The 24,873-nt window shown below is 37.0% G+C and overlaps 1 protein-coding gene across 4 annotated transcripts; it reads right to left on the bottom strand.

Annotated features, from left to right (window-relative positions):
- Positions 1-211: 211 nt before the first annotated feature.
- On the bottom strand, positions 212-19,290 carry LOC134535016 (histone chaperone asf1-like). Of its 4 annotated transcripts, none has more exons than XM_063373844.1 (4): positions 19,098-19,290; positions 2,948-3,063; positions 2,096-2,272; positions 212-646 (listed from the first exon to the last, which is right to left on the bottom strand). In XM_063373844.1, the coding sequence occupies exons 1-4, from the start codon at positions 19,156-19,158 to the stop codon at positions 431-433; spliced, it is 570 nt and encodes a 189-aa protein (XP_063229914.1). In that variant the 5' UTR covers positions 19,159-19,290; the 3' UTR covers positions 212-430. The 4 variants fall into 4 exon arrangements, with proteins under 4 accessions (XP_063229914.1, XP_063229912.1, XP_063229913.1 ...); XM_063373842.1 differs by lacking the exon at positions 19,098-19,290 and adding an exon at positions 18,169-18,720; XM_063373843.1 differs by lacking the exon at positions 19,098-19,290 and adding an exon at positions 9,166-9,514.
- Positions 19,291-24,873: the final 5,583 nt, after the last annotated feature.

Here is a 24,873-nt window from a genome sequence, read left to right as displayed (position 1 = left end):
AGTGGGGGGGGGGGGGGGGGGGGTACAGCATTCGCCTAGAGAAATGCAAAGCAACTGAATATTAGTAGGCTAAAGTGCATTAATGTTTTTCTTTTTTGTACAATTTACACTTTTTCCTTTGGTGCCCCTGAAAAGTGAAAATAAAGGTTTCTGTTTTTGTGTGTGTGTGTGTGTAATAGTTTACAAAAAAATCTTCGAAACATTACAAATATTCTACTAAAAATTTTTATTTGAAAATATCTAAGTAAAATGTTATTTACAAAAAAGTTTCACTAAAAATTGAATACAAACTTCATTTTTTGGATTCAGAATTTTACATGTTAACAAACATAATTCCCTTCACAGAAGGATAAATTGCTTCTTTCCTTAAATTCGATGAAACAAATTCGACAGTAGAGAATGAGCGCGGAGGCGCGGGATGACGCAGGGGCTACATGATCACCTCCATGTAGCTCTGGCTGCTGCCGTCGTTGAACAGGGAGGGGGGCGGGGGCGGGGCTGGCGCGGCGCACGGGGTGGGGGCCGGCACGGAGTCCTGGCTGTCGCCCAGGTCCAGCTCCACGGGCTGCATCGCCATATCCGAGTCGTCCCAGTTGATCTTGAACCTCGTGACGCGCGGCTTCGTCGACAGGATGTTGCGCACCACCTGGGGGCCCGCACCTCAACGTCACCGCATCGCTCCCCGAGACGCGTGAGCGGAGCCAACACATTTCGTGGTGTTACCGACAAAACATTTCATCTTTATCAACACACGTAATTATAAGTTACATATCTAGCACAAGTTCAACAATTAATGCATCAATATGCACGCCGTTCAATAATTTAACATCAAGCTGAGAACAAAAAGTGTTCAAAATTTTAAAGTTACAGGCATTTTATTTCTTTTCAAAAAGCTTTTAAATCCACCCTGCACCAAATTATTAGATCCAGTGACTAAATACTTCGGCTAACCCAATCGTAAATAACCTTACTATATTGATAGCAATTAAAAAATGAAATCAAACATGCTTTTACTTTTAGGGGAAAACTTATTCAGCAAAAAAAAAATATTTAATTTTTTTTTAAATTTTGATTAGTCATAATGAAAAGAAAAAAAAATACATTGTTAACTTAGCAAGTTATTTGAAAAGATGGCTACTTAAAACAAATGACTTGCTAGGAGTGTGTAAAAATGAACTACTTGCTTGCGACGAACTCCAGCATCACCCACACCAAGCGAGGTGTAATTGTAGATTACAGTGTTATTGTTTATGACTAAGCACATATCATTAACGCAAATTTCTCATTCTCACGAATCGTTCAATTGTAACCAAATTACAAAATAATTGTTCTTTTGATATAATCTCAGAAGTCCTGAACTTTAAGACTATAAGTTGTATGAGCTAGTTGAAAACTTTGTTTTCTCGAGTCGGTAAGTTAAACTATAACTTTGTTGTGATTGCATTTCCCGTCTTGGGATTTAACGCAAAATAATAAAACAGTCGAGTTTAAACTACGAATATTGTCGTTACTTACAAGAGTGAGAATTGACGTAGTATAGTTTATATAACTTTAACTGTACTCTTGACGTCAGGCTGAGAAAAGCGCATTTGTGTGTATGTGAAGTCAGACAACCCAAGGGTCTACGCTTGAAACATAACAAATAAATAACGCTCCGCAGTTCCATAGTTGGACGTAGTTATGCAAAAAGGAACCAACCCACATGAAACCTATTCCGAGTATTTTGAAGTTAAGTTAATTATGAATTGTAATTCTCCTATTGATAACATAATGTGGGTATAATTTTAATGGTCTAGTATAAATACTGATATAATAATAGCAACAACGGTACGATCAACCTTGTACTATTTTAATTTATTTTCAAATAAAATATAACCAAATTGTGGGTTGGTTCCTTTTTTGCATAACTACGTCCAATTTTACATCCAAACCAGCAGTGACGGGAGTACTGCACTAGTCTGGGTCGCGCGACGGAGGCGGGCGGCTCACCTTGTTGAACTGCGCGACGGAGGCGGGCGGCTCACCTTGTTAGAACTGCGCGACGGAGGCGGGCGGCTCACCTTGTTGAATTGCGTGACGGAGGCGGGCGGCTCACCTTGTTGAACTGCGGCTGGGCCGGGGGGTTCTCGCGCAGGTCCTGCTCCGCGTACTCGTTGTTGATGAAGTAGCCGACCCTCACAAACTCCTGGCCCTTGTACAGGCTGGTGATCAGCACCACCGTCACGCCCAGCGCGTCCGCCACCGGGATCTTCTTGGTGTCCGGGGGGTCCGCCTGCCACACGTGGGAGACGCTACAACCCGGCACCACCCGTGACCCTGACCCTTGGTATACCTGTGCGAAGCTTCGACCAAGCGAATCCACTGAAGCTCCTTTTAATGTTCGATTTGACTTCGCCAGGGAATTTGCCATATTTGTTTTATTCGAAGCTTCGGTGGTGATGCAACGCTTTGCTAATAACCTGCAAAGGCTCAATGCACAGGCTTTGCCACTCTATTACGCCAAGACTTCCCCGAGTTTCCCCTATATTCACCGAAACTCAATTCAGCCACGCATACCACGTCCAACTGACCACGAAACCTCTTCCCACAAGAAAAAAAAAAAAGCAGTTAGCACAATTATGATATCAATGTTACGTAACCAACATCTGTAAGACAAAAAACAATACACTTGATCAAATTTAAAAAAAAAAAAAAAATTATTATTCACTGTGACCCGGTGAACGACTACCGACATTCGATAGTACTTTCAATCATTAAATCAATACACAGTTGATTTACAGATTATTTATCCTATGTTTAATTAAAGATTAAAATAGATTGGTTTTCAATTTTGCACCAAAATTTGTGATTAAAATACAGACTGATCTTAAGATATTAAAGGAATGCTCTAGCATTTAAAAACGACTAATGCTGGAACCGCGATGCGCTACGTCCCAGCGGCACTCACCTGGAAGATGAACATGTGCTTCCCCTCGGGGACCGGCCCCACGTAGATGGTGTCCAGGACTTGGTCGTACGTCTCGCTTTCCGCAGAACCTACGTAGATCATCTGCCACTCCAGGTCTGCACACACAAGCAACAGTTATGAGGGAAGCTCATTAAGTAAGACACAAATTTACATGCTCTATCTTAAAAATCAAAATATGTCAAAGGGAAAAATAAAATATGAGGGAATGTCATTATGTAAGTCACAAATTGGTATGTTTAATCTTCAAATTAGAAGATGTTAAAAGGGATAAATAAAATATGAGGGAATGTCATTAAGTAGGATGTCACAAATTTACATGATTTATCTTAAAGCGGTAGAAAATACTTATCAAGAATATTAAGGGGGATTAGGCCACTCCATCTAAAAATTTCAAATATTTCGATACAGTTTGCAATAAAGCTTCCGTGCTGAAATTTTTTTTTAGTTTGACATGGCATAGGGCTTAACTCTGGCTGCTTGTTGAAGTTAACATTTGTGAACTGGTGTGGTTATCACGATATTTGTAGTCGCCCGTATGAAATAATATGTTATTACTCGCAGCACTTACAGACTAAAGCCTGTTAGTAAATACGTGGTCGCAAAAAAGTTTGTAGAAGATCTGGGAGATATGATTTACGCCTTGACATGCCACGAATTGGGGTAGATAGTTCAGAATTAGAATTATAGCACAAAGATAGAAAAATCCAAGGTAGTGGAGCGAAAATACCTGTTAATAGATGGTAGCCAGCTTTAGGTACATATTTATTTAATATTGACCAGGCAGAATTCACACACATGAGCCACTCAGTTTTAATATGGCAATGGTGCTCGACAACTGTACGACAAAACAGCAGCGTGTCCTGATGTGGCCGAGACAGCAACCCAAAGAATTATAAGCAGCTGGTATTGGAGCACTGATAAAACAAAGGGTTGAGTGCAATTATATTGTTGGAGATCATGATGAGAAATAAAAATAGTTGTGAAGTGAATAGCACACTTATTTTAAAATTATCTTTAGTAACTTACTTAATGACTTTCGCATGTAAGTCAGCGGTGGTCATAATCAAGACCCAAATGAATGCCTGGTTTAGGGCTTAGCATCTAGTTGGTGTCAATGTCACCAGGGACCAAGTGTGAGTGAGTGCGGGAGAGTTACAAGATTGAAATCGGAAGATTGACGGAACGAACAGGTGGAGAAAAGGAGTACCCTGAGAAAACCCACGGACTCTGAACCCAGACCATGACCCCAACGTCATGACTAGAATTTCCTAGCACTTGGAACCTTCTGTTGTTAAAAATTTGGACGAGATTAAATACATGGAAAGTCGCCAATTTTTTAACGGAAATTGCAGTTATCTCACATTCTTATCAATGTGATACGGAAGTGATTCTTGTAAATACATCATTTTTGGCTATTTAACGATGTTTTGTACACTTTTTTTTAATTATCTCTATTTTGTAAATGGTCAGTCTTTTTTAATGATTCCTGCAATGGGGAAGGCTGGTTTAGAACATTTTTAAGGACATGCCAGAGCTGGCTTCCACTGTATGTCACAAAGAAACAACACAAATGGACAAGAAAGATGAATGCACAAATAGCACACAGAATTCCGTGGGAGAAATCACTCAGAAAAAATATCACGGCACAGACGAACTCAGTGGGCTGATGACGAGACAGTGTTTTTAGTCGGTATATCCAAGTTATTTATAACTGGTCATATGATACCGCGACCTGACTTTGGAAAGCTCACAGTGATTCCTAATTATGTGAAAGACTTTTATTTCACTTGGGCGGTGCATATGAGCGAAGGGAAGTGGCTCAACATCAAGGTATTTGAAGAGTTACGAGGTGCGAGGCAGCATGGCTGGAACAGCGATGGAATGCATCCATGCGGGAAAGAGAAAACCCCTGGCAACATTCCCGCTTGCAACTTGTCAGAAATCTGTGGTTGAACTCACTGGAAGAACCATGAACGCCTTGGTGGAAGGCAACTGGCTCTTACGTTTGAGTAAAGAACATTATTTTTTAATGTAGCCTACATGAGCATTTCGTAATACTGATATTTAGAAGCTTCAGTACTCGGTAACTTGCATGGTTTTATTCATTACCCCTGGTTTATCACTGATGTTAAAGGAATCACCCAAAGAAAACAAAGGATAAAATTCTGCAGGTAGATGGGTGTGCCATTAATACACACACTGCTCACACTCCCGAAAGCACCGGATGAATTAGTACAAAAATTTATGTTGGAATTAATAAACACAGCTTTGCAATATAAATTTTAACATTTTGAAGTATTCAAAAGCACTGTTTTAAATTATTGTTTAATTGTAACATCTTAGCCCTCAGTATAAGACATTTAGTAGCAATAACTTCACGAATGGAACGGAAGTCGCATGGAATGGAAATGTGTAGCCATGAAACTACCGTCTGTGGCGGGTGGCGCAAACCAAAGTTCACAAAGCCAAAGGGAAACTTTATAGTATTACATAAATATTTAACGAATTTTAACAAGATGGGCAATATTTTAATAAAATTCTTTGTCAAAAATAAATTCCAAAGCCGAGATTTAGTATTTTTTGAAGTCTTTTTCACTTTTATCAGAGTTGTTTCATTATCTAGATTAAATTTTGGTCTGCTAATCAAATGACTCAATAATCAATGTAGCTGCTCCAGCAATGAATTCTAGCAGAGGGTGTGAAAATGTGTGATTTGCATCAAGAAATGTAGTTAAAAACAGAATTTGTTTATGTATTTATCACAATTTGCCTTATTTTAAAGAATTCTGCGTTATTACATATTCTACGTATTATAAGATTATTAGCAACATGAGAGCACATGAATTTGCTCGTTACCGAGGTTAGGTTTTACATATATCTGGCAAGTAATGAAAGACTCGCTCATAATATATTTTTTAAGACCTCTTATATTCACAACTATCAACATACTTTCCAAAGTTTATATCACGATTCCCACTCTCTTACTTCAGCTGATTTCCTGAATTTTTCCCGTTTTCTTTCGCTCATTCAACACTTTTTCTTTGTGTAATCGGTGTAACTGGCAAGATAACGTATATTATAATACACACTGGTATCAATATGTTTCAACAAACATACTTAAGGGGCAGAACTTACTAAAAATGTTCTTCGGTACAAAATACAGTTTGCACAATTACAATTTGTTTAGCGCTACATAACCACCATCACCAGCCTGAAAAGTTGAATAAATGTTAGTAAAAATCAGATACTGTACCAGTGAAAATGTCCGTGGTCACTTATGATCACACAGTACAACCAAGGAACACTAACTGTCCTTGGGTCGGTGCAAAAGTACACTAACGCCCCGTCGTGGGCTTCTGCCGTCGACCAAGGTCAACGAAATTCCGATCAAAATGTCCTGATAAGAGGTTTATCATTGGCACAACCCAGATTACGGCCATTAAACTGGTCTCTTTCTCACATTAAAATAATACATTTTTGAGTTAACGACAAATGGGACCTCATACTGCAATGCCAGAGCTATGACTATCCAGACAAACCACAGTACAACAAATATACAAAAAAAATTACCAACTAGGAACTTTCTTGAAAAAGGTACCTTCCTATTGGCTAGACATTGTTCTTACAACTACTTGTCTGTGGTTTCCCGCTAAGAGAGTTTTCTCATGGTCCTGGCTAAAGTCTCAGTCTTTCTCTAACACGGGATGCGATAAATAAACCACCGTACATCTATCTTTCTCTCTCTCGCAGAAACCACTGCCTCACATTCTAGAAATGTCTCAAACACACCTTGAAATACACATATAAAATTAGAGCAATAAAATAACATTCAAATGAAATAAAATACTGAAAATCACACACATAAATAGTAACCTATCCAACATTGTGACAATCGGTACAAAAGTTGTTCAAAGGCATGGCTAAATAAAAATAATTAAACATCAGAATTACTTACAAAAATATTCCTAACTATATAATATAAATCTAAAGCTAGGTTACCATGACCCATTTAACCAGCTGATACCATGATACTATTTAACCAGTTCATATACTGCATTACTAAGAAACATTAAATCACAAGAATACTCTGCAAAGCTGGATAGAGCAGGGGTTTGCAATGTCATAGTCAGCATTCAAAGTTTTACTTTGTTTTGTTATATGTAATAAGCAGATCCTGTGCATTTGGTACTGAAGGCATGATCCTGTATACATTGTCCTGTTGTACATGATTTAGTACCTCGGAAACCCTGTGCATAAGATCCCATTGACATAATATTGTAGGAAAAATAGTAGTGGGAAACAGCCTTGAAGTCTGCCAAAACTGTGTTTTTTTAACCATTTGAAAACTATTAAATACTGATGAAAAATTAATACAATCACTGCAATATCATTGTAACAGTGATTCTAATAATTATTCAATCAATATTTTACTTACTTTATAAAGGCTTTAACTACACAATTTCAAAATTTCAACTTCATGACCCTGCCCGCCACCAATCTAGAAACTCACTAAAACATTTAATTTTGTAGCTGACCTAACCCAACATACCTTTTTTTTTTTTTTTTGCAAGAATCATTAACAAGTGTAAAACTCTAACCTTGGAAACATACATTATTGAAATAAAAAATCACCAATACAACAAAATATAGTATTCAACAATGTGAAAATCATATCCTTCCATGAACATGCCACTGAAAAATAATTATGTCTTGAAGTAGGTAATGAAATATAAAAATTACAGCTTAGCAGTTTATAAAATTAACATTCTTTCCCATTATGATTTTAACAGTATCTACTAAATAACTTAATTTTTTTAAAATGTATTTTTGAGTTCCTTTCATTATTTTTTATGATTCTGCGAAACAGTTTAACAATTTTTCGAAAGGTTTACCTTTTATACCTTTAGGTTGGCTGTATTTAAAGTACTGTAACATCATGTTACAGTTTGTATGGTTAGGTTACATGCATTTATGATACTTTAAAATCTTTTGAACAATTGGTTAGGTTCAGATTAGATTCGCAATTGGGCTTTTACCCGGTGAGGAGTCTTTCATTTTACTCTCGGTAAATATGTAGTAAATTACTATCACTGAGGAATTTCCAAGACTTTTACAGGTTTGACAGTATATTCCCTAAGTTTTCCTTTACTTTCCTGAATGTGATGACCCTGAATTACCTAATAATGATTTTATGTATTATTAATACAGTAGAGTCTCGCTAATCCGGACCCCGCTAGTCCGGACATTAGGTTAATCCGGACGGATCTAAAAAAAAATTATGAAAAATAATGTTGTGACAAAGGATAATAAGAAAATACATTTCTAAGAGAAGGTCCTCTTGCCCTCAGTTGCCTGGAGTCTTACCGCTAGTTTTCCGCTCATCGTCTGTTTTCCATGAAATGACTCACTCTATATCTGCGAGTTGTTTTGTTTTGTTCCCTTATCCCTTCAGTCGATGGTTACTCGTGCTGGTGATAGGTGCTCGTGACAGTTATTTTTATTCAGTGCGAGTGTTGTATTGTGTGCACTTATTAAGAGCAACGTAATGGCTACTAAACGTAAGAAAGTGAACTGTAACAATGGAGCAAAAACAACAAGTCTTATTTCGTATTGATGCGGGTGAACAAAATTTAGGAGTGGGGAAACCAACTGTTTCTGATTGGAAAAAAAAATTTGAACGAAATTGAAGATTTTGTGCCAAAAGGGTGAGTAAGGACAGTCTGGGTAACAGAAGCACGTTAAAAAAACCAAAAAATTAAACTTTAGACGAGGCTTTGTACATTTGGTTTTGCCAACAACATGAACAAGTCGTTCCGCTGTCGGGCGTAACATTGCAAGCGTTCGCGCTCAAACTCAACGAAAAATTAAATGTAAATTAATTGTAATTTTAATGTATTGTATTATTCATAAGTTACATACATGTGTACTTAGTTTTTTAAGTACTTTATAATAAAACACAGTTGATTTTTAAGCATAAAGATTTCTTCTTTAGCTTATAAAACTTGTTTTTGATACAATTTAAAGTTGAATACGGTTAATCCGGACAGGGTCCGATCCGGACAAGTCTGGATTAGCGGGACTCTACTGTATACCTAACCTAATTTCACAAAATTTAATAAAAAATAGTGTTTGTAAGATATTTCTATGGTGAGAGCTTAACAGCAGCAGGAAATTAAAATTAACAAGAGACTAAGTACCTTCTTTCAGGTCTTCAATACATTCAAAGGTAATTTCAAAACGAAATGGATTGTAGAATGCGGCTGGATTATCCAAAACGTTTACATTGCACAATTGTACTTTAGCCATTTCTTTGATAATTATAATTCTTTAAAAAGAGAAACTAAAACCCAGACTACAACAACACACACACTGCACACACAAAACTCTTCAAGGAACACTGATAAACCATTCCCATCAATACACAAATGACATCAAAACAAATTGTTGCCAGAAATTACACAAAATTTGGCGGCAACATCTGGCGGCAAGTAAATACATAGAGAATAAATATTATAGAAAGCAGACTACAGCCGAATGGAATTATCATATGAACTAAAATAATAATCATGTGCAGTGGAAAAATTCTAATGTATATGGCCACAATAAAAAATTATTTATAATACAACCAAAATCTTTTAAGATTAATATACATAAATACTCAAATACAATTTTGAAAAAAACATGTTTTATATGCATTAAATATTAATAATAATTTATAAATAATTTTAAAATTAATTCTTTGTAAAACAATGGTGAATTAACATTTAAGTAATTATTTATTTTTTAAGTCAATATTTTGGTGAGCCTACTTAAATAAAACAAAAATAAGAACATATATATTTATGTATACCGTAAACTGGGCCAACTTTGGCCCTTTAGGTCAACTTTGTCCCACACAGAGAAAAAATATTGATTATTTTGTTTTACAAAATAATAGGTCCAACATTAGTTAGAGTTCTTTCACATTATGTTACTGTTTTAAATATGTAGGTATGAAATTTTTGTACCACTTCAATTGAGGTGGTAGCACTGTTACAAAAGAATCAGCTGTTTCATGAAGAATTAATTTAGTACACAACTTTGTGGTGTGCGTATTTTGATTTTAGTTTAAAAATTCTGGTAAGTGTAAGAATATTTTCGTTATAAATATGTCATACAGGAACATTTCAATATCAGCTTAATTGTAGAAATTTTTTTCTACTTTGCTCATAGTAATAGCAAATGTCAATTTAGAGGTTAGTTTGGAAAACTTTGTCCCGGGTTAAAGTTGCACCATTGAAAAAAAAAATTTCCTCATGTCACACTTCCGGTTTTAATGTTTCAGAAAACTTTATATTACATTGAGGCCAAACTATGCTAAATATTTTTTGCTTGTTTATATGTTTCAGGGAGTCAAACAGGCAGCACTATGAGAACAGCGAGAAAAGTAAGTAGAAGAAAGATAGAGAGTCGTAGATATCAGGACTACACAGAAGGTACTTTACAGAAGTGTTTGGCAGATATTAGGGAAGGTAGACTTTCTCAGAGGGCAGCAGAGAAGTTTCGGAACATCTCCCGCAACACAATTAAAAACAAACTGAAAGGTCTGCACACTAAAAAAGTAGGTAGGCAGCCAATACTAACCTAAGAAGAGGAAGATACACTCATTGAACATACTATGATTAAATGTGATTATGGGTTTCCCATTACAGAATATGCTCTAAGATGTGTTGTCAAACTTTATTTAGACAAAATGGGTCTAAATGTTTGTGAGTTCCGTGACAACCTATCAGGTTATGACTGGGGAAGGCACTTTCTGGAACGTCACCCCGAGTTAACATGCCACATATCCTCAAACATTAAGCGAGACCGGGCTGGTATAGATAAGGAGACATTAAGTACTTAACTATTTTTTTCAATTCTGGAGAAAAGTGCTGAAGGTATTCCACCTGAAAATATGTGGAATTACGAGGAAACCAACCTGACTGATGACCGAGGAAGCAGAAAAGTTTTGTTAAGGCGTGGAATGAAACATGTTGAGCAAGTAATGGATTCTTCCAAAATGTGTACCTCAGTTATGTTTTGTGGAAATGCTAAAGGGGAACTTCTGCCCGTCTATGTTGTCTACAAGGCAGAAAAGTAATGGGACACATGGATGGAAGGGGTTCCGAAATGTGCACGATTTAATAGGTCGAAGAGTGGATGGTTTGACTCGGGATCATTTGAAGACTGGTTTTTCCATCTAGACTCAAAAGACAAGAAGGAAAAAAGTTACTGATAATAGACAACTTAGCATCTCACATTAGCAAGGAAGTATTTCAGCTTGCCAAGAAAATGACATTGTCTTTGTTTGCCTGCCCCCACACTCCACCCATCTGACACAGCCACTTGATGTGGCGTTCTTTCATCCACTGAAGACAGAATGGAGGAAAATTCTACATGAATGGGGTAAAACTCCTAGTGGAGAGCGTTTCAAAACTCTACCGAAGGATGTATTCCCTATATTGCTGAATAAACTTTATGGAGTCTATGTTCAAGACAAGGGGCAAAATTTAGTCCCAGGTTTCAAAAGTTGCGGCATTCATCCTCTTGATGCCACCAATGTTTTGAAACGAATGCCAGGTGCTGAAAGTTCTGTGAATGTTGAGATTGTCAGTGAAGCATTCCTCGAAACAGTAATCAGTAAGAGATCAGAGGCCACACCTTCGATTCGAAAGAAGAGAAAACTTGTAAACGTTGAACCTGGTAAAGGAATCACTCCAACAGACGTGGATAACGGTACACAAGTCGCCTCACAACCTAAACAAAAGAGAAAGAGGGGAAGGCCAAGGAAAGACAATTCTACCTCATCTGACGAGGGATCCAGTTTTGACATTTCCGATTCCACAAGTGACGATCTGGAATCTGAAAACCCTAATTCCGATTCTGAGTGCCTAACTCCACACAAAAATGAATCATGGAAGGAAGAACTAAGTGAGTGTGACTATGTTGCAGTCACATACAATGGAGAACTATATCCTGGCAGGATTGTTGGTTTTCCCATAGAAGATGACAGTAGAATCAAGAAAGTTAAGGTGACGTGTATGGAAAAAACTATGAAATTTTGGAAATGGCCAGTCAATGGTAAAGAGGACATAATGATTTATGATTTTGATGACATAATAATGAAACTACATGAGCCTGTGTCAATGAGGGGATATTTTTCTGTCCCTCGACTAAACACTTTCACTTCATAAAGAGTTTTGTCCTCATATTGACTCTGACTACCTATGTAAAAATGTTTATCATATGTTGCCTAATAATTTTTCATGGTGACTCACAAGTGTGCTTGGACATACCTATGTTTGCATTAGTTATCAATAGAAGGTACAGGTATACTTAAAATAATTAATATTATAGTGTGATTTTTGTATTCTTTAGATAATCAGTTTTTTCTTAATAAAATGTTGAATTTATTTGGTCTTATATTCTAGGTATAACTCTAAATAACATTGTCCCATAACCCCATTTGTACAACATTAACTCTCTAATAAAAATACACTCACTACTGCAGTAAAAATGATAGTGGGCTAAAGTTGTCACATGATGGGACAACTTTAACCCACTTAAAAAATAATTTGTAAAATAACAATAAAATTTGATAATACTCCAAACCGAATAAGTACTTATCCCCAATACTTTCACCTTTACACCAAAAATGTTTTGGAAAATTTTACTTTACTAATAAAAAAGATCAGAAGCATCAAATTTGAAAAATTGAAAAAAGTGGGTCAAAGTTGGCCCAGTTTACGGTACTGAAAAAAAAATTACAATCGTTAAAAGTTTTTTCGATAAAAACAATTGAAGCAAATAGAAAAATGTGAGCGAGTGTTTCAGAATTCATTAAAGATGTGATGAGAAAATTTATGTGTTCATATATTACAAATATAATTATAATACAAAACTCGGGCACAAAATCCAACGTAAAATTCTGTAAAGATAATGCCGAGTGTTATAGATATATGTAAATTGTGTTTTCGATGGTTGGTGAACGACGACTGCTGTGGCCCTGAGAGGCATCACTTTTCCAGGACCACATTTTGTGCGCAAAGTTTGCAGAGTGGGAGATGACTCAGGCTAGGTTTCAAAATGTATCACAGGGAAAATAGGTTCTCATTTCTTTATACAAAGAGGTTGGTTACCAAAAACTGTCTTTTAATTGAATCTGTTGTGATTGAACAATTATTAATCGGCAAAGGGATGCATACAAATTATAATAGGCTGATGAACACACTTGGCAGTCGCTAATAGCCGCGCGCGGGGCTACCGATACATCGACAGCGCAGGCCTTTTTCGACACAAGACCCACACAGAGACACGGGATCTGAGCCACGACACACCTACCACAACTCAAGGAGAACCTTGCATGTAATGCATGTGGGTTTGAGAGATTTGTGTGTATTCGTGCTTTAAAATAGCAGAACTAAGATTATCATCATCTTTATGTGAATTGCTTTATTACGTTTTATCTCGCTATTGAAATATTACCAATATTTACTAGATGACCCTGATCAATGATCATTATACATTTAAAAAAAAAGAAAAATGTTGAAATGATGTATGTTCAAAGAAACCAAAGTAGGTCATATTTTATTGCCATGATTCATCATACATTTATGCATTTCTCTAAATAAGCAAAGCATCTTCTGTGGTATTACAATAATTGGTACCTGGAAATTTATAAATATATTCTGCACATTTATAAAATAATGTCGTACACACTGAAATTGGCCAGTGCTCTGTTTGGGTGCAATAAAATAGACTGGCAATGCTCGTGTGGTGCATGTATTGCTGGACGAGCAATGACAGTGCCAAGTGTATCCCGTATCGCTGCTCAGTAGATGTAGAATTGCCCGCGACAAGTCGCTATCTGCTGATAGCGCACTTCTCTTAAAATGTCCAACTTTCAAAATTTTGCTTCCAACACCTTCCAGTATGTTGTGTAAGTTGGAGGTTTATGACATCACTAGCGCAGCCATGTTTGTTTGTCAAGTTGAATGGCTTGAGTCAATTATTTTGTACATAGAACAGGTTCTAAAAATAAGTTCGATGTTGGATGAGAACAGCCAAACAAAATCTTGCCTAGCGAAAACTGAAATGACATCTCTTTTCCGACCAATACTTCCCCTCCAACTTTATTGTCAAATATATTGGATACAAATATTTGAGAGTGGAACAGGGCCTTTAGTGACACGCGACATGTCTGGCACTGCTCGAGGAAAGAGCAATGTGGCGTGACATTTTCGCTGTCGCAGGTGGGTAGCATGGCCCTGCACTAGTGTCTAGTGGCAGGAATGCTACTTGCTGCAACTGGCTGCAAATGCAGCGCTTCTAACACTTGTTCCGGGACCAGCAGCTCGCTTCGACCTTGAGCGAGTACAATGGTGTGCCTGCAGGATCTGACGCCATACTGTAGTCATTTCGTTTTATTTTACTTGACTTAGTAAACCACCAACCAGTGTACTGAAAAAAATTATAAAAACATTTTTTCTCTAAAGTAGTATTAAAAATATGGAATAATTTTTAGAAAATTACTTTAAAAGAAAGTTGAAACTTTTTGCATATTTCAGCTACATTATCTGCGTTCAGTATATTTGAATTTGTTTTTAAATGAATACATAAATTGCCATCGCTAGTGGAAGCACTGGCTTGAACATTTTCTGATGCAATTGTATCATGGGTGGTTTTCTGTTGATATACGAGATGGATATCTTTGCACATGTTCCATTTAATGGTGGAATCCACATATGTGCAAGTATGTTTATGGTTGAATGTAGCATCTTGGTTACACACTAGTTTGAAGGGACAGTACAATCTGTTTTCTTTGATTTAATACAATTTTTACATCATATGTAGATGAAAACTTTACAGCCAGTATTCATTGATAATCAAGTTCACGTTAAGAAGTAGACTTGCTCTATGCCTACTTATATTCACAAGTGGTCACTTTACCTTTAGTTAGAACAATTAGCCTTTCAAATAGCTTATCCTTAAGAAAGTTCATAATAGCAAAACTCACTTTATCCAAATATTTTCCAATCTTTCTTTACAAATACATATATTTTAAGGTTCTATGCATACTTTCTACATGCATGTTTGTATTGATGCCACTATTCAGCCTGTAACAATATTCCATGACTGAATATTTTTCTCATAGCTCTTGCTCAAATATGCTCCAAAATCAGCTGAGTCAATCTCTATGCAGTCCGTTTATTACCGTAGGGAGGATCATTTCAAATGCAGCCATAGAAAAAGCATTGTCTCGTTCTTGTAACAATGTTCGCTAGAGTTTGTAGACTTCGAACCGTTTTTCTCCAACGTTAACTTTTGACATATTTCCGCCAGGCTCTGTCCACGTGCCATGAACAGTTAAGTCTCATAGTCTGTAGCTTCATGGTTAAAACCCATGCATTGAAGAATGTATCGGACATAAAAACTTTGAGGCCTATTATTCTGTTGCCTTTTCTTATATACTCAAAAAAAATTGATAGTACGTGTTGATCTGTTCTATTCAATAATAGAAATGCGCAAGATAAACCTTGCCTTACATCATATAAAACAAGTAATATAATCAGTTCGAATCCGCAATAATTGTTAAAAACCTGGGCAACATCGATACAAATACAGTCGCTGCCATATTTTTTCAGTAAGTCAAATTGAGCATTGTCCATAATAATTAAGACAAAAACATAATTTTTTTTTTTAACTCTGGGTGCAATTCAGTGGCTGTAAAACAAAACACATGACATATCACTTGCCCTTACCTCGTTAACCCACGCGTCCCCGATAGTCCCATTGTCCCAATCTCTCACAGAAACAGCACATAGAGTGTAACACAGCTCAATATTGTCTAAGTCTTTCTTGTTAGGAGGTGAATTCTTTCTAGTCTTGAATCAGAAACAATCATGTATCTTGTCTAGAATGGATTGGAATGGTATGTTACTCGCAAGGTCTGTTGCTAAATTACATCTTTCCGAATCAGAGAGACTGAGATGGCCTATGTAATTTTGATGGCCTACATGTGTTGAAATTTAACAAATTTTACACATTCCACCTTCACATTAGATTACTCTTATGCTTGCAGGACATGTCCCATTGATTTTATTACTACCCCGAGTTTAAAGGTACCCCTCACATGTAATACACATGTAATTGCCTGAACGATTACATACAAAATAATGCAGAATAGAATTGCTAGCACACCATTTTGAACCACTCTCTTTCACATAGCTGGAAAATGTTTCGTTTTCAACATTTTTCTTCCATTCCACATATGTTCGAAAGTATACCAATCGAGATCTTGGAACTTGACACCAGCACTGTGTTCAGCCAGTTGCAGCAAGTAGCATTCCTGTCGCTAGACTCTTGTTGGCCCTGCGATTTGCAATTACAAGTCGTGATCTGTCACGACAGTAAATATTCCCTATCCCTAGTTTATAATCACTGGCTGGCGAGTACTGAAAGTCTCAATTTTTTTACATGTCACAAAAACAGACGTCTTGAGAAATACAATTTCTAATTAAGATTTGTCTGAAGGTGAAATTGCTCAGGCAATATCTTATAACGTGTTACAAATGATGAGAGCTTAATCAAATTATCGTAAATATGAATATACTTCACATAACTTCAAGTAATATAAAAAAAAAGTGTGTGTGGAGTTAATGCGCGAAAGAAGTGAAACTTCTTGCTTATTCGGTATAGATAGAGATAAATTTATTAGTATTTATTTTTATTGAAAAAGAGAGAACAATTACGAATAGTAAGGATGTTGGTATGATCTCGTATGAAAAAATGCCCTTTTCCGCGCCCTGTACTCTCGCATCTCTTCACTGGAAATTTTTGGCGCCTCTGTTTCCTTTGATAATACCTTGTATCTGCTTCTGCCTTTTTATTATTTTTGGGCATGATGTTAAACCATAATCTCCAGCTGAATTAAAATGAAAGAACAAAAAACACTCCACAATCAAACATAAATTTCACTTTTAAAGTTTATCTCACAAGTCTGTATGTCCTTTTGACATTTAAAAACAGTGTTAAAATACCAAAAATTAAATAAAACTTTACAAAGCTAACCTTTTAAGTCTAAATGTCTGTTTTACATTTTCAACACACTATTATAGAAAAAAAAAATGTTACTTAAAGTTAATTGCACATATGAATATCTATTTTCCATACAAATAAATAAAATATAAGTTACTTTAAATTAAATAAATATGGTAGCGTCAATTGTCAGGCATTACGAAAACTGAGAGCAGCGTTACGAGAATTCAGTAGCATCAATGCTATGTCTACGCTGCTGTTTCTGCTTCCTGCCATTACAACTAGCACATAGTATGCTACGCATTGTACCTATCCCCTCCTTCCTTTGCCATCTTCCCATTCGACGGCTAGCGCATGTGCTGGAGTGGCGACAGCGCTGACGCACTCTCCTCCTCTACCGGTTCCCCCACCACCTACCCAACTATTCCCCTCAAGTGAACGTAAAGCTAGAAAATTTTAGCCCCCTCAGCAAAGAAGTCTCACTTCAATAAATATATGTTAACGAAAACACTTCATTTAAAACATCTTGATATATAAACATACGATCGTCACTTGTAACATGATAACACAAGTTATTAATCATCCCAAAAATTTAAAATACACTGAACATTACGAACGCGGAAATAACCAGCAGACGACTTGCCCTCGCAACTCTTCGAGAAGTGAAGCATCGAGGGTATGACATGAGTGACCTGAGGGGATCTTGCCCCTTGGAGTAAAACCAGCAAGGGCACCTCCAGACCTAAAGTCAAAAAGAGACACTGAGTAAAACAAACCTAATGTTTTGTTCTTAAGAGGCGGTGTGGTCATTCTCATTTTGACCTCAAATGTAAACTCTGTGAAGATTTATACACACCCACTCCTCAACTCCATCAGCACTATTTAATAACAGACCCCCATCGCAAACATTGCTTCTTGGATGACGTAAATACTAAAGGAACCATTGAATGTGTTTCTTTGATATTTAAAATATAAACCTGGCTTAGGATTCATATATCAATTAAAAAAAAATCCTTATTTGCAAACTTTGTAGGATTAGACAAACTAATGCTATAATTTTGTAGGGTTGAAGATTTAGGTGCTAAATATTAGCTATAATATACATCCAATTTTTACATCAAAATAGAAAACTTTGTCTTCACCTAGTACCACCAGCATGATAAAGGATATGCCACAGGTACGTTGTATTGCTCCACACCAGTTCAGTTCCAGGCAGCCCCGTGAGCAGTTAGTGGAGTCCTGGCAAGTTCGTCCCCTGGTGGCTGGCCGAGCGCAAAGACTGCTTGCATGTACCAAGCAGAACTCCTGCTTCATGTAGTTTCGGTCCAGGAGCACAACTTTCTCCTGGCAGCAGTGGCGATCTTAAAACTTTATGGAACTCTGGGCCATTTGCTTTTGCGGGGCCTTAATAATTTGGAGGGGTAATGTGTTGGGAGACCTACGATGCACATGAAGTTCTGCCATTCCCGATTACACCCAAACAATTCACCTTCTGCCAACTTCGGGATTTGTTTTATTTTTGCGCAGGAAAAATGAATTCAAATATTAAAAGTGGTCGGTTAGGTTAGCTACATTAAAACACTTTAAAACACTATGGACGGTTAGTTAGGTTAGTATAGCTACATTAAAATAAACAGAGCAATATAAATATATACAAATAAACCAGAGGTTGGCCGAAGGTGAATTGTTCGGGTGTAATCGGGAATGCCAGAACTTTGTGTGCATCTTAGACTTCCCGGTCTTACCTAGGGCCCAGGTGGAGAGGGGTACAGAATAGCACTCTGAGAAAAGATATTTAAACAATTTTTAATTCAAACTGTAACTAAATTTCGATGATGGTTTTGCTAATTCATATTAAGACATCTGTTGATACTACAGGTCACCATTAATAACAAAAGGGCTGGCACAATGACGTGGGAAATTGCTCGATTTGCCCAGTCCCGGGGCCCCTGCCTAGCTGTGCCAATAGCTAATACGTCACACTCGTGTTTACCTACATACTGGCAAATAAGACTAGCACCTGTGAGAGTTTAGCCACCTCAACTAAGGCCAAGCATTGCATTTTACTTACCTCCACCTCCAACAACGTGTACCTTGCATAAAAAATATGATAACTGCTTTTGATTGGTCATTCTTTGAGATTAGATTACATTGCCCCACACATTTTTGTGAACATTTACATAAGTCGAATAACCAGTTCATGGAGTCACATTTAAAACACATAAAAGCGCTCTGGTATTTATTTGCTCTTAAAAAAACAAATGATTAAATCATTTGTGGAAGTGAGGATGCTGGGTGTAATACAGCATCGTGATGACCTCACACAAGGCTGAGAGGAGGAACGTCAAGTTAGTGTGGGTCCCGTTGAATAAGTCAGCACTTGAGCATGCCTGTTACTTCTCACTGTATTTAAAAAAAAAAATGCTACTGTTTAGTTTAGCTCGTCTGCATCAAGAAACAGCGAAGAGAGAGAGAAGGCGAGGGATTAATCCTCAATACTTAGTGGACATCTTATGCCTAGAGACATGCAGTTTTGGGGTTTATTTTATAGCAAAATTCGTTGTTATTTACCCTTAAAAGTGGTGTTATCATACATCAAAAGCGGTGTTATTTTTTAAATAGTTTTAGCACTATAAATTAAAAAAATTAAGCTAAGCATACCTTGAAATTTTGGACACATTCTTGCATTGTACAGTTGCACTAGCAGCAGTAATTTACAATCGAATTTACACATCACTTTTTACATACAGTAATTGAAAATATTTTAGTACCTAAACCAGCAAGAATAAATATGAAGTCTCTAAAATAGTGACATAAACACATGGAACAAAATCCTCAAACTTTAGCTCTCGAAAGCAAAAGTAGCCATGATACACAAATTAGCCTCACTTAAATTTGTCCTGCGGTCTGTTAAGACTGTGTTATATGAGGACAAAAATCGTTCACAGTCAACGTTTGCAGAAGGCATCCAGATGGCTTCAAGGCAGCTGGAAGCAAACAATGGCTGTGACAGCTTTACTACATTCAATGACTTCACTACGTCCACTGAATTGTCTGTTTCCATTTGTTTTGTAACAATGTCCTGAAGCTGACCAAAACCAGCTGTTAATTCTTCAGTGCTTATGGAGTAGAGACTATGGACAGTTTTCAGTTTCTGCACCATTTCTGGGTTTAATTTAGCAAGCAACAAACTTTCCTGACTAAAAATTTGAATTGCTTCAAATCTCTTTCTACTTGGGTCAGTTGTCATGAGAGAGTTCAGTTTGGAAAGGGCTTGTGTTGCTGTTCTTGTGATGGACACTTTAGCTTCAGCAGCTTTAGCGGGGGGCATGTTAGACAAAGCTCTACTGGTTGCCTCAAAATAAATGCCACGAGTGATGTTTTCAAATTTTTTTTTTATACCTTGCAAGTCCCCATATAGTGAATGGGCAGTTGGATACAAAGAACCTTCAAGTTTCTGTATTAGCTCTACAAGGCTCTTGGCATGCTCTTTCACAAAGACAGCTTGACAAAGAATGAGAGAAATGTCATTTTCTGTGAGTGAACACAGAAACTCAACCCCTGAATTTTGTGTTGCCTTTAGTTCATCTGTTTTGCAGAAATCAACAATGTCATGTATGTAGTCTGCTACATAAAAAACGCTGTTGAACCAGGAATTCCATCTAGTAACAACAGGAAGTGGGAACAATGGACGTTTCTCTCCATGCTTTTCTTCAAGAAAGCTAGCATACAGGTGCCTTCTTTTCCTGGTGTTGTTGAACACATTTTTTATTTTGCTCATAGCATTGTTCAACTCAGGCAACTCTTTCACCCAGACATTGCCAACTAGATTTAACTTATGTGCCCAGCACTGGACATGCGTTAACTGGTCTCCAAGGATTACTTCGAGAGTACTAACAGCCTTGGTCATATAACGAGCAGCATCGGTTACTACTGAGAGCACATCACCATACTGTACATTGTACATTTTGAGTGAATCTAAAATTGCCCTCACACAGTTTGTGGCATTAGCAGCTTCAAGAAAGTGAACTCCTGCAACAAATATTTCTGGTTTATCCTGTTGAAGATTCAGAATTCTAAATAAAACAACAAATACACACCTACCCATTTTATCTGTTGTTTCGTCGCACAGTATGTCAATTTTTTTGTCCTTTAATGCAGTTTTGGCATCTTCAATTCTGCATTTGGCTATGTCCCCTACATATTTCTCACGGACTGTTCTCGCAAGTGGCATGTCTCCAGCACCTTCGATGTATTTGTTCAGCCATGCCCTGATATTAGGATCATCAAGCTTTTCAAGGGGTATATTTGCCTTTATAAAGGTCTCTGCTGTTTCCTTTATAAATTCCAACTTTTTGTCTTTTTGGACATTATTTTTTGCTGTCTGAAACGCTGAAGATATTGACGACTGGCGTTCAGACGCACTAGATGAGCCTTGCAATGAAGAGAGACGCTTCTTGTGTTTTTCACTGCCTACATGTTTTTCACATGAGTCTTTCCTATCCCAAGAGACGGTGACATTACAGTGACGACAAAAAAGTGTGGTTGAATCACTAGCATAAAGTCCGTGTTGAGAAAATTCAGAGGCTCGCTGTTTTGCAGTTACCGGCACTTTAGGCATTTTAATAGGCCTAATGTTTTAGCCGACCTTTAAATTGTACACCTTTAATTTATTTCACAGACGTTGAAAACTATCTGTAACAAAATTCGACCCGTTAAACTTTAACTTGCGCACAACAGAATGTTACGAATCGTCACCGTGTTTGCATTTTAAATTTGGTATTTGGTTAATAAAAATGGACGCAATGGACAAACAACGCTAAAGACTATATAAGAGAACAACGCTTCGAGAAACAACCTGCTGTAAACACCGTGATAATCGACTGTCCAGGCGAGCCGAATATCAAAATACAGCAAAACCCCTTATTTGCACTTTTCATGGGGACAAAGTAAAAAAGTGTAAAAAGCGGGAAAGTGTAAATAAAGGGAAAAGTAAGAAATACGTTAAAGTTAATTAAAATACAGTCGCATCCTGCCGCGTTCAGAACGGGCTACATTACACAGTAAAAATAAATAAAAAAGGGGCGCAAATTGATGAAAATTTACCGTCAATTGCGCGCCTTGCGCGGAGAAAGGTCATTGTACTCGATCATCTGTTGTTACAGTGCGGCCCAGTGCGGCGTCTGTTCTCTGAGCTGCGCATGCGCAGTATAACTCATTCAATGCTCCGCCCAGACTCGTGACCTTCCATCAGCAGCCAGCCAATAGAAGCGAGCCTAGCGGAAAAAAATATAAGCTCCACCTCCCGTGTACCAGTTTTGTCCAGTTCTAATACCAGTTTATTGGTATACGCACCCGCTTACTCGCTGCCGTGACATGTTCAAGTTTACGTTCATCTTGATGTCTTGATACCAATAATTAATAATTTACGATCCCCACAAATAAATGGTTAGTTTAAAAAATATGCGTCAACAGTATAATACTTCCGAAATTATATAATACGTATAAAACAGTTACCAAGATTCCACTCATTTTATCTTGTGAAGTTCATGTCTCGTACCAGTATTTCGGCTAAGTTGTGACATAAATACAGTATCAGCACTTACAATGTTACGATCAGCCACGTAATATTTCCGACATTTCCGTTACGTTTCTATATTCGTGAGTTTACGTTTTTCCCTAGTACATTAGTACATTAGATTGTCTCCTGCTGTAATTACTCGGACTTTTACACGCCTAGGCTTAAATTGTTACATGTTTAGAAATAAAAGCAACTTTTCATGTTATAAAATACACTGTGTGGGTAGTTATCTTTGGTTTTTTGTTGTTTCACGTTTGTTACTGTATTTACAAATTGAATTGCCGTGTTCGAATGAGGAAAATGTTCTGACTGTTCGCCGAAAATTCAAGGATTTCGCGTTATTATCCAAAATGTGAGAAATTCGCGTTATTCTTAAAAATGTACTCAAATTCGCGTAAAAATTCGTTTTATCGCAATCGCGAAATATGCATGTCTCTACTTATGCCCAATACAATTTTATGTAGTCTCGAAATGAAATTCTACGTAACCTACATTTATAAGTAACAAGTACTATATAAACATACAAATTTTAACAATTTAATTTACATGATGATTTTTTTGCACTGTCTTTATATTTATAATTGCAGTAACCATTGCTGTTTAGAACAGTTATCCGCCTTAAATAAATGCTACTTTACATAATATAATTAAAGGCTAACAAATAGTCATGTATTAGGATTGTGACAATAAAAACAAGAAGGGCCTATTCTGCAAAACAGAGGGATGATATACTCAATATCTTCCCCAATGATGTATATCACATAGTCTTTTAGTCACATTACCAACTTGCACCAAAAGCTATAATTCCCTTTTTGTCAGCTATAGTCTCAACTGCAACTGCCTACTACCAACTGTGATATAAAATTTAATTTCATTGTTTCATCATATGCTGGGTTTTGGCTTCCCCCCCCCCCCCCCCCCCTCCGCCCTCCAAGCATTATTTTTAAGTTCCAAGCCAAGGTTCCAATACTGTTTAACATAATACAACATACTCTTAGTATCTAACATATTTAAAATTATTCTGACATATGAATGCAACTATTAAAATGTTATTCTAAAAACATAACCAATAAGTTACATGATTGAACTCTGTGTACTTTCTACCAAGCATGAACACTAATTGCATAGGACTTGTTCCAGACCTTTACATGCAGATATATGTTAAAATGATGAAAAAGTGTGGTAAAAAATATACCTAACTCTTTCTCTCTCTCTTACATACAGATACACACAGATCTACACACACCTAGACAAGTGAATTTTATTAATATTCTCAATTTGTCTTGATTTTCAACACTGTTTTTTAATATTTGTTTGGTGCACTTATTTTATTTAGATGTTTGTATTCAGAAATTAAAAGAGTTCTGTGTCTCCTCGAATGGATTACAAGCCAATCAGCCATGTATCTCCATCCATGTATAATCAGCAGAAGTGTACACAAGGATATCTGTATCCCACCTCCTGAAATTCTAAAAAAATGTATTATTTCCACACAAAAAAAAATTAAAGAATTTGAAAGTTTAAAAAGAAGGAAAAAGTAGTTCTATTGCCTCTCCCCTTGCCACAAACCATCTCCTGATCAACCCTCGTCCCAGGCAATGTCGTGGAAGCGAAAGCTGTGTAGCACCTGAAGTTTCAACAGCAAGGGTGGTCCTGCCTTGAGACATGGAGGTGAGGACAGCACAATATTACTGATAATTAAGACATTTTGCAAGTTGTGGAATCAACATTGCAGAACTTATAGGTACTAGGTTGACACACGTTATTTTTACTTACAGTATTTAATCTATAGGAAATCTGAAGAAGCTTCTTTTTTCAGGTTGACCTCTGTTGTTTGAACAGTTTGGTGCCGAGCACCAAGTGGCTCCAAAACATTTACGAAACTCATTCATTTTCATAAAACTGATCTCTGCAGCATCCCAAAGTTCAAAACGCTATACCAACACAGTCTTGAACCTGGGATGGAAACACTCGACGACCCAGCCACGGCCAAGCATGGGACCTTCCACTCGTCAACCACGAGACCCAACCTTATGCAAAAAAGCTAGACATTTAGTTTCCAAACTACGTTTGCAAGCATACCATGATTTTTTTGAACTGTCCCCTATGCACATACACAACAAACAAAGGCAGACCTAATCTTAACCAACTTTTTTCTTTCTTAATTTTCAAATAATCCTGATGATTTATGAGAATTCCGTACTGCCACGTTGACACACTTGCGAACCAAATGTGGCCAATCTGCTGATCGGAAAGAACACGGGAG

This window comes from Bacillus rossius, chromosome 8 (genome assembly GCF_032445375.1).
Source record: "Bacillus rossius redtenbacheri isolate Brsri chromosome 8, Brsri_v3, whole genome shotgun sequence".
In the NCBI taxonomy this organism is placed as follows: domain Eukaryota; kingdom Metazoa; phylum Arthropoda; class Insecta; order Phasmatodea; family Bacillidae; genus Bacillus; species Bacillus rossius.
The sequence above is the reverse complement of the archived record's forward strand: the minus strand, read 5'-3'. Positions and strand labels throughout refer to the sequence as shown.

Coding starts and splice junctions, on each gene's coding strand:
- LOC134535016 (XM_063373842.1), bottom strand. CDS start 18,340: ATGAAGCAGGAGTTCTGCTTGGTACATGCAAGCAGTCTTTGCGCTCGG. Junction 3,064..18,168: donor TATCATGCTGGTGGTACTAG/GTGAAGACAAAG, acceptor TTGTGTGTGCAG/ACCTGGAGTGGCAGATGATC. Junction 2,273..2,947: donor AGCACATGTTCATCTTCCAG/GTGAGTGCCGCT, acceptor CACGTGTGGCAG/GCGGACCCCCCGGACACCAA.